The 11,222-nt window shown below is 47.2% G+C and overlaps 1 protein-coding gene across 2 annotated transcripts in view; it reads left to right on the forward strand.

The window, feature by feature from the left end:
* The window catches only part of LOC122541383 (nuclear factor 7, brain-like), a 15,658-nt gene that overhangs the window by 1,770 nt on the left and 2,666 nt on the right, over nt 1–11,222 (forward strand). The window contains exons 2-5 of one of the 2 annotated variants that reach the window (XM_043678108.1): nt 1,986–2,081; nt 5,200–5,427; nt 7,137–7,159; nt 8,558–8,673. In XM_043678108.1, the coding sequence (XP_043534043.1) occupies nt 1,986–2,081; nt 5,200–5,427; nt 7,137–7,159; nt 8,558–8,673 (463 nt within the window). The remainder of the gene's footprint in view (nt 1–1,985; nt 2,082–5,199; nt 5,428–7,136; nt 7,160–8,557; nt 8,674–11,222) is intronic. The other variant, XM_043678109.1, reaches the window with a different exon arrangement.

The following is an 11,222-nucleotide window of genomic DNA, read 5'->3' on the forward strand; positions in this document are numbered from 1 at the left end:
TGATCATTCTCCCCTCCCCTTCCCCCACTCAGACACTGCCCATTCTCCCCTTCCCAACTCAGTCATGGCCCATTCCCTCCTGCCCCGTCAGCAGCCCCCAAGAACAATGACCCATCCCTGACCCGATCCCAACCATCTCTGCCATGGAACCCTCCCTGGATGTGCAGCCTGAAACCCACCCCTCCCTAGCTATACCCCAGAGCTGCACATGGAACCACCTGTTACCCTACACATCCACAGTGACTCTCACCCATTTTTATAGATGCACCATGGAAAGCATCCTTTCCGGATGCATCATGGCTTGGTACAGAAATTGCTGTGCCCAAGACGGCAAGAAATGTCTGAGAGTCGGGAATGCAACCCGGTCCATCACGCAAACCAGTCTTCCCTCCAACTATATTTATTGCTGCCACGGGAAAGCAGACACCATAATCAAAGACGCCTCTCACCCTGGTTATACTCTCTTCCCTTGGGCAAAAGTTTGAAAACGCAAACCGATTCAATCCAGTTTCTTCCCCGCTGTTATCAGACTAACGAACAGACCTCTCATATATTAGAGTTGCTCCTTCTGTAGCTGTAACACTATATTCTGCATTCTGTTCCCTTACCCTGATGTGCTGATAAAAGCTATGAGTTGTCTGGTTAGCGCACAAAACAATGCTACTGACTGTATCTTTGTATGTGTGACAATAATAAAATCAAACCCTCACCCACCTGTCACTCCGGACCTTCACCCACTCTCCACCCTCGCCCACTCTACCCTCTCCGCCCACTCTACCCTCTCCAGCCACTCTACAACTTTGCCCAGTCTACACTCTCGCCCAACTTCCACCCACCCCCTCACTCAACTGTATTCCAACCCTAACACCCACTGTACCCTCTTCCAACCTAGCCCCTCACTTACCCTCGGCACTTAACTCAGTCGCTGTCTGTGAGGTACTCTGTGGCTCCTCCTGAAGGAATAGGGGACCTGGTTTCAGTTCCGAACCACTCCAAGGCTGGCTTTGAGGATTCCTCAACCGGGCTGCACTCCTTCGATTGGGAGTCAGGCTCTGAGCCTGGTATCGTGCCCTCCCTCTGGAGGTAATGGGGCAACCTTTCGTCTGCTCGGAGTCGGAAATTGGGATTCCGAGCCAGATCGGAAGATTCAGGCCGTGAAGGCCAGAGTGGGGCCAAATTGAGGAAGCACTTCATCGCAAGTGGAATTGGCCGCACACCTCCGCCCTTCGGAAAACAACTTTGGATGGGGCTGGAGGAAAATGTGAGGGGTACGGACGGGGGCAGTGGGATGAGGTGGTTATTGGAAGGGGTGTGGAGCAGAGCCAGAGGTCAGACAGGGTACAATGGACTGGCAGACTAGGCCAGAAGGGGTGAATGGCCTCAGCCCATTCCAAACAGAAGAGAAATTCTAATGAAGCCTGGTTGCCACCTTCCATATCAGCCCGTGGCGTAGTCAAGATTACATTCAATTCCCTATAGTGTGGAAACAGGCCGTTCAGCCCAACAAGTCCACACTGACCCCCCCCCCCAAAGAGTAACCCACCCAGACACATTCCCCTACCTTATATTTACACCTGACTAATGCCCATAAACACTATGGGCAATTTAGCACGGCCAATTTACCCTAACCTGCACAGCCTTGGACTGCGGGAGGAAACCCACGCAGACACAGGGAGAATGTGCAAACTCCACACACACAGACAGACAGGCAGTCATCCAAGGGCGGAATCGAACCTAGGTCCCTGGTGCTGTGAGGCAGCAGTGCTAACCACTGAGCCACAGTGCTACCCCATTTATAACAGACGATTGGATGATCCAAACCAATCCCTCAGAGAGAGTCACCGCTGTGTGGCAAGAGGGATCGGACTGCCCTGGGTGATCCGGGCTCCAGTGGGGGGTAATTAGACCGTTAACTAGCGGTGGAATGAACAGTGCAGAGCAGCCTCTGCAATTACGCACTGTGGTTTGGCTCATCTTTGCTGCAGGAGGAACTGAAGGCACTGAAAGGATCCCTTGAATCGAAACTGGAAGAGTATTCCAAAAGTCAGAGGGAAGACACGGCCGATCAGGTGAAGCTAAAGGTGAGGTATTACGTACAGACACTCAAATCAGAAGCAGCAGTAGGCTATTCAGCCCCTCAGGACTGCTCCACCATTTGATAAGGTCATGGCTGGCCTGATTGTAACCTCAGATCCACATTCCCTCTGACCCCTGAGAACCCTTCACCCCCTCCTGCTTAACAAGAATCTATCTACCTTCAAGGACTGTCTATCCAGGAAGACAGTTTCAAATGCTCATGATCTTCACAGAGAAAGGTACTTATTAAAATGGGCAACTCTTGATGTTTACAGTATCCCGTTAATATGGTCTATAGGATTGTCTGGGACCTAAGCCAATGGGGGCTGACGATATTTATTAATCTGGAGTTACTTGGGTGTGAGCTGGTTGCACTATAGGGGGAGCTAACTATCAATGGAGTGAGAGTTTTATAGAGTATGACGAACTGTAATAAAGCTCTCACATAAAAGTGTGGACTTGAATTCGATGTGAATAGTTATCCTTTGGCACGTAACACCCAGTTCTACATTCTCTCATAAGAGCAAGTATCCTTTCCACGTGTCCCCTATCTGCTGTATCAGGATCATCTCGGTTTCAATCAAGTCACGTCTTACACTTTTAAACTCCAGCAGATATGAGCCTTGCCCTGTCCGATCTTTTGTCATAAGAAAGGTCCACCCATTCCAGGTAAACCTTCTCTTCAATGCATTTATATCCTTCCTTCCATAGGATGGCAAATACTCTGCACATTCTCCAGGTATGGTCTCACCAATACCCTCTATAATTTCCCAACTTCTGATTTCAATTACCCTCATCCCAAACGATAGCATTCTGTTATCATTCCGACTTGCTCCCTGGACTTGTGTACTAATCGTTTTGCAATTCATGCACTAGGACACCCAGATCCCTCTACGTGACAGCTGTGCAATCTCTCACCATCAGAAAAGATGCATCTTTTAACTCTTCCTGCTAAAATGGGCAATTTCACATTTTCCCACTCCATTTGCGACAATTTATGCCTATTCACTTAACACATCAATAAACATTTTGAAATCTCTTTGTATCCTTGTCACAGAATACCTTCCTGACTACCTTTGTGCCATCTGCAAATATGACAGCCATATCTTCCATCTCTTCTTGAGTCATTTATACAAATTGTAAACAAGAGGTCACAACACCAATCTCTGTGACACACCTCTCATTACATCTTCCTCATCTGATAAAGAGCTATTTATACCAAGTCTTTCCTTCCTGTTAGCCAACCAGTCTTCTATCCATGTTAATTTGTTACCCCTGCACCACTTTCCACAATCATGTTTTATCTTATCAGATACCACTAACTACAGTAGTTCACCTTTATCCATAACATGTACTACCTTCTCAAAGGACTCCAACAGATTGGTTGAACACAATTTCGCTTTCATAAAACGATGGTGACCCTGCCCAATTACCTTAAACTTATCCAAGGACCCTGATAGAACATCTTTAACGAGAGATTGTAACAGTTTTGGGCGGCACGGTGGCACAGTGGTTAGCACTGCTGCTTCACAGTGCCAGAGACCTGGGTTCATTTCCCGCCTCAGGCAACTGTCTGTGTGGAGTATGCACATTCTCCCTGTGTCTGAGTGGGTTTCCTCCGGGTGCTCTGGTTTCCTCCCACAGTCCAAAGATGTGCAGGTTAGGTGAATTGGCCATGCTAAATTGCCCGTAGTGTTAGGTGAAAGGGTAAACGTAGGGGAATGGGTCTGGGTGGGTTGCTCTTCGGAGGGTCGGTGTGGACTTGTTGGGCCGAAGGGCCTGTTTCCACATGTAAGTAATCTAATCTAATCTAATCTAATAGTTTCTCTCTGATAGATGTTGAGCTAACTGACTTATAGTTTCCTGCTTTCTGCTTCCTTTGAATAAAAGAGTACAATCTAATGGGACTGTCCCTGAAGGCAGTTTTGGAAAATGAAAACTATTGCACCAACTATCACACTAGCCACTTCTTTTAACGGGCAACACTGTGATTCAGTGGTTATCACTGTTGCCTCACAGCATCAGGGTTCCCGGTTCGAGTCCAGCCTCGGGTGACTGTCTGTGTGGAGTTTACACATTCTCCCCGTGTCTGCGTGGGTTTCCTCTAGGTGCTCCGGTTTCCTCTCACAGTCCAAAGAAGTGCAGGTCAGGTGGATTGGCTGTGCTAAATTGTCCATTAGTCAGAGGGAAATGGGTCTGGGTGGGTTACTCTTCGGTGGGTCAGTGTGGACTTCTTAGGCCGAAGGGCTAGTTTCCACACTGTAGGGAATCTACTCTAATCTAATCTTAGGAAGAAGCCCATCAGGACCTGGGAACAACTCCCAACAGTTGAACTTACCAGTATTATCCAGTGTCATTTCAGGGAAGGACAAGTGTCAGGAGCAATTGTCCATATGATGTGTAAATAGTTAGTTAGATTGAACATCTAATACTCTGTGAAAATGCACAGACTCGAGTGCTGAATGTCCAGAGCTCCTTCTCCTTTGCCAATGGCTGTATAAGGTTTCAATGGACACCAACATGTTGAGCTCTTCAGGACAAATGCAGAAATGCCAAAACATCAAAACAACATATACTGCGGGAGAAAAGGCTACTGATTGGTCAGGGAGTTGACTCTGATTGGTGGGGTGTTGTTATGGAAGATGACAGATATCCCGCAATATAAATCGCTGCAATGCTTTGGCACCTTTCTTGTGTCTTTGAAGAGTGCGAACGAAGGAGAAACGTCACTCTTTTCAGCTGTATTGAAGGTCTCAGGCTGTTCTAGGGCTGGCATGGTTCAAATCCCATTGGAAATTGAGCTGGCTGCTCCCCTTGTCAGCCCTCAATTTTGGTGTCTTTGTGAAGGTAAGAGTGAGAAGAGAATTGTGCAGGAAATGCCGTGATCTGCAACTTGACAAAAGCTTTTCCTGTCTAAGCATAAATCAGGAACCTTGTTGCACGCTGACTTTGGGCAAATTTATATCAGGAGATTGGGGTAGGACCAGCTCAATATCCCCAAAGATCAAGGCTGTATATTTTACAGCTCTATCCTTCTGTACTTGTATTTAAATTTCAAACCAACGGGTCAAAGAAATTGCAATTCTGCTGCTTCCTAAATAAGGTTTCCATGTATTTGAACAGAAACAAATCAGCGGTTTGCGAGAAGACATCCAGGCGGAGTTTACCAAATTGCACGGCTTTTTAATAGACGAAGAACGGAGATTCATGATGAAGCTTAAAGAGAAGGAGAAGCTGATTGTGCAATTAGAGGACAATATGAAGAGAAACTCTGAGGAAAGTGGTGCAATCCGAAAATTCATAACAGACATCCAAGAGGTGCTGCAACTGCAAGAGGAGGAATTAATTAAGGTGAGCGGGCAGGTTTGGAAGCAAGATCAAGGTGAATGGAGGACAGCAGAACTCAAGCGTAAAGGGCTGAGAGTTAGTATCATCCCATCCCACTGGGCTGCAACCGTGCGACAATTCAGGAAATGCAGCTCACTGCTTCCTTCACAAGGTAGGGTTGGGAAATAAATGGTGGTCTCACCAACGACACCCACAGTCCCCCTCAAAGAACAAAACTTAGGGAAACGACAATCCGCGTTAAACCATGAAACTACTCCAGTAAGAACAGGCAGCATTCGATTTGGTGATGAACACAGAGACAAACACGCTGGAGAAACTCAGCATGTCTGGTAGCATCTGCAGAGAGAGAAACCGAGTTAACCTCTCCAGTGTGATTCTTCGGGGGTTCTGTCTACTGTAGTAATCCTGGGGCAATCGATGCAGGGTTCAGAATAGTAGAGTCTAAGAAAGATTTAACTTTAATTGCAATATATGCATTGTTTGTAATAACACCACAGGATCATATTCTGCACTAAATTTAATGATTAAGAAAATATAGGAGGAGGCCAGTGTAGAAGTGGAGGGAAAGTTGCTACAGTCCTATAGACCATGGGGCTGCTCTCATTAGCGAGAGATGACTGGTGATGGTTTAACTTGAGGATCACCATGCTTTGGGTGAGGGGATAGGTAATACAGAGTCATCTAATGGCCATTGCACTCTAAATTGGGTAGTATTTAGATTGGGAACATTCATTGAATTGCTTGACACATAGAGTCATACAGGACAGAAACAGACCCTGCAGTTCAACTCGTCCACGTTTCCCAAATTAAAGTCCTCCCCAAGTCCCTCCTCCCTACCTTTTATCTTAGCCTGCTGGACAAACTTTCCTCATTCCTGAAGAAGGGCTTATGCCCGAAACGTCGATTCTCCTGTTCCCTGGATGCTGCCTGACCTGCTGCGCTTTTCCAGCAACACATTTTCAGCACTAGGTAATACAGAGTCATCTAATGGCCATGGCACTCTAAATTGGGTAGTATTTAGATTGGGAAGATTCATTGAAATGCTTGACACATAGAGTCATACAGGACAGAAACAGACCCTGCAGTTCAACTCGTCCACGTTTCCCAAATTAAAGTAGTCCCAATTTGCCTGCATTTGGCCCACATCCATCTAAATTTCACCTTATCTATGCCCCTCATGATTTTATAAACCCCTATAAGGTAACCCCTCAACCTCCTACACTCCCAGCCTTCAGTCTTGAACAGCTAGGTCTCTCCGGTCCCTCACTACCCAAGGCCCTACCAGTAATTGTACAAGTCCTGTCCTTGTTTGTTTTACCAAAATGCAATATCTCACGTTTATCCAAATTGAACTCCCCCTGCCATTTTTTCAGCCCATTGACCCAATTGATCAAGATCTCTTTTGGAACCTTTGATAACCTTCTTCACTATGCACTATACCACTAAGCTTGGTGTGTTCTGCTAACTTACTCACCACGCCTTCCAAACCCTCATCCAAATCATTTATGTAACTGTCAAACGAAAGTGGACCCAGCACCGATCCCTGCAAAACACGGTTGGTCACAGGCCTCCAGTCCGAAAACCAACCCTCCACCACCAGGTAGCAGGCAGTATGTTTATGGGAAGACAATGATGTGGCGTTCACCAGATTTCTACAAACCTCTACAAAACAATTTGCAAGTTTTGTTGACTACATTTCACTTCTTTTGCAGACCGCTAAACACATCATCGACAGGTATGATATTTCTTATGATCTTTTGGCATGTGGATATGAAATATTAAGTCAGCCAACAGTGACGTACAATTTTACAGGAAATCTGTTGCTTTCTGTATGGACCTTTAAGGTTCGTACTTGCTTTGTATTTCCCTCAACTGTGATTCAAAACGTGTGGTGAGAATACTTTAACCATTATCCCTCGTCTTCAAAATGAAGAGTGGGTGGTTACTTAGAATAGCTTGCTTTGATCGATAGCAACGTGGAGCACCAGCTCCTTATCACTGTCTCATTAGGTTTCATGCTTGGTATACAGGAGACGAGGGTTCAGCTCCTTGACTGGAACCTCATCCTTGCCCCTCCCACTGAGGTGAGGAGTCCACAGCCAGGGGACAAAGTCTTCAAATAAGGCACTCTTAAGGACAGAGGTGAAGAGGGATGTCTTCACTCAGAGGCTGGTGGATCTTAGGAACCTTCCAAAGAGCTGTCGAGATTCAGTCACTGAATACATTCAAAGCAAAGATTCTATACCTATCTCAATATTAAAGCAGTAAAGGACAGGGGGGATAATGCAGGAAAATGACCTCGAGGTTAGAGAATCGGCCAGGATATAGAATCCCGACAGTGTGGAAGCAGGCCATTCAGCCCATCAAGTCCACACCGACCCTCTGAAAAGCACCCCACCCAGATACACACCCCCACCCTAACCCTATCATCCTGCATTTCACATGCTAATCCACTTAGCCTGCACAACCCTGGACAATTTAACAGGGCCAATCCATCTAGGGGAGTCCAGAACTAGAGGGCATAGGTTTAGGGTGAGAGGGGAAAGATATAAAAGAGACCTAAGGGGCAACTTTTTCACGCAGAGGGTGGTGCGTGTATGGAATGAGCTGCCAGATGAAGTGATGGAGGCTGGTACAATTGCAACATTTAAGAGGCATTTCAATGGGTATATGAATAGGAAGGGTTAGGAGGGATATGGGGCGGGTGCTGGCAGGTGGGACTAGATTGGGTTGGGATATCTGGTCAGCATGGACAGGTTGGACCGAAGAGTCTGTTTCCATGCTGTATATCTCTATGACTCTGTGCACATCTTAGGACTGTGGGAGTAAATTGGACCGACCAGAGGAAACCCACTCAGCCAAGGGAAGAATGTGCAAACTCCCAAGAGTAAAATCGAACCCGGGTCCCTGGCGCTGTGAGGCAGCATTGCTAACCACTGAGCCCCCTAGAGGGACTATATATCTGTTACAAGATTTTAAGTTGTTTCTACAAATGGAAGTGGGAGGCATGGCGAGTAGGAATCTATACTTCAATACATTTCACCAGCTTTCAATGGCAATTGTCAGCAGTGGATTTAAATACTCAGCTCATAGTCAACAGCAAGAAATAAACAGCTGGTCCTTCCCTGGACAGGACTGACGATAACTTCAAGAAACCCACCAGATTTTCTGTCGACCTAAACCTGGCTGAGCTCATTGGACCAGTACAGTATATCACGTGGAGGCGTTTGCTGAGAAACATCAATCCAGGTAACGCTAAGTCCTCTCTACCTGTTTAAGGTAAAACAGAGAGCGTGTGCTACTGAATAATGGAAAGGGACGAGCTGATAATGGGATCGTTGAGAATGGGTGCTGGAGTCACAGCTGTTTCTATAGGAAACTGTAAACGGCCACTCGTTTAGCACCCGTGTCAAGCAATTCTAATCCGTGATGAGCTATAGGAAGGATTTTATTAAATTGGAGAGGGTCCAGAAAAGATATAGGATGTTCCCAGGAATGATGGGTTCAATTTATAAGAAGAGGCCAGATAGGCTGGGACCTTTTTCACCAGAGCATAGAAAGTTGAGGGGGTGACGTTATTTTTTAACACCATGAGAGGTAGCGATAAGGTGAATGGCAGGTGCCTTTTTGGCTAGGGGCCATATTTTCAAGGTGAGAGGAGAAAGATTTAAAAAGGACATGAGAGGGAGCATTTTTTTACACAGAGTGGGGAATGAGCTGCCAGAGGAAGCGGTGGATGCAGGTACAATTACAGCATTTCAAAAGGCATCTGGATAAGTACATGATTAGAGGGATAGGGGCCAGGAGCAGGCACTGGGTGATACTTTCCGATAGAAACGTTGTGCGAGGCTGTGGGGGAGGAAAGTACAAAGATTGGCACCACCTGGCGATGCTCGCTGGAAGAGCCAGTACAGGCCCGATGGAACGAAAGGCCTCCATCAGCATCATAATGATGCTGTGACGGTGTGAAGCAGAGGGGTTGGGGGTCTAGAGTCACATGTAGGCCAGACCAGGTCAGGGCGATAGATTATCTTCCCCGAAGGGACATCAGTCGCCAGGGCAGCACAGCAGCTCAATGGTTGGCACCGCTGGTCTGAGTGAGTTGCTCTTCGGTGGGTTGGTGCAGACTCGATGGGCCAAGTGGCCCAATCCCACACTGTCGAGACTCTGCAACTTGGTGAGGTGAGTGTTTTTTTTTTAAGTGATAACCGTCATTGAGGCTGGCTTTATATTCCAGAGTGGCTCTCCAAGGGACAGTACAGCACCCTTCCCCACCCTGCCCACCACCCCACACCCCCGGGGCGTGGACAGACCATGGGCCTGTGCGACACTGGCCTGTCACAGAAGCAACTGTGACTGTGCTCTGCAGCAGCCAGGTTCGTACGTTTGTGCGCATTCAGGTTGTAAGTTTGCTCACTGAGCTGGAAGGTTTGTTTTCAGACGTTTCGCCACCATGCTCAGTAACGTCATCAGTGAGCCTACAGTGAAGCGCTGGTGTTAGTGTTCCGCTTTCTATTTGTGTGTCTTGGTCTGTTGTGTTGAGTGATATCATTTCCGGTTCTTTTCCTCAGAGATTGGTAAATGGGGTCCAAATCGATGGGTTTATTGATGGTGTTCTGGTTTGAATGCCAGGTCTCTAGGAATTCCCGTGCATGTCTCTATTTTGCCTGTCCCAGGATGGATGTCTTATTCCTGTCAAACTGGTGTCCCTGTTCATCTGTGTGTGAGGATACTAGTGATAGTGGGTCAGGTCTTTTGGTGACTAGTTGGTGTTTGTGTATCCTGGTGGCTAGTTTTCTGCCTGTCTGTCTGATGTAGTGTTTGTTACAGTCCTTCCCATTGTATTTTGTAAATGACCAAGACACACAAATAGAAAGCAGGACTAACTGATGATGTTACCGAGCATGGTGACGAAACGTCTGAGAACAAATCTACCAGCTCAGCCAGCAAAAAACCTGAGCTACAAATCTTCTCAAAAATCACAAATTTGTGTTTGCAACAGCCTGATGTGATTAGATTAGATTAGATTAGATTCCCTACAGTGTGGAAACAGGCTCTTCGGCCCAATATGTCCACACCGACCCTCCGAAGAGCAACCCACCCAGACCCAACTCTCTCTGAGTAATGCGCCGAACAACATGGCCAATTCACCTGGCCTGCACATCTTTGGACTGTGGGAGGAAACCGGAGCACCCGGAGGAACCCCACGCAGACACGGGGAAAATGTGCAAACTCCACACAGTCACCCGAGGGTAGATTTGAACCTGGGACCCTGGTGCTGTGAGGCAGGGTCCAGTGCTTCGTGTACATTACAAAGGCCTCCGTCAGTCCTGGGATAGCGCACAGCTTCTGGCTGCGACAGGACATCCAGCAGCAACCGTTTATCCTGGCATGTTATTTAGATTAGATTCCCTACAGTGTGGAAACAGGCCCTTCAGCCACACAAGTCCACACCGACCCTCCGAAGAGTAACCCACCCAGACCCATTCCCCTACATTTACCCCTGACTAATCCACCTAACACTATGGGCAATTTAGCACGACCAATTCATCCTGACCTGTACATCTTTGGACTGTGGGAGGAAACCGGAGCACCCGGAGGAAACCCACACAGACGCGGGGAGAATGTGCAAACTCCACACAGTCAGTTGCCCGAGGCTGGAATCAAACCTGGATCCCTGTCACTCACACCCACACAGCCCACAACCAGTCGCTCGCGCATAAGTACACACACACACACACATACACACACACACATATACACACACATACTCACACACACATACACACACACACATA

The sequence above is a fragment of the Chiloscyllium plagiosum genome, chromosome 37 (genome assembly GCF_004010195.1).
Source record: "Chiloscyllium plagiosum isolate BGI_BamShark_2017 chromosome 37, ASM401019v2, whole genome shotgun sequence".
NCBI lineage: Eukaryota > Metazoa > Chordata > Chondrichthyes > Orectolobiformes > Hemiscylliidae > Chiloscyllium > Chiloscyllium plagiosum.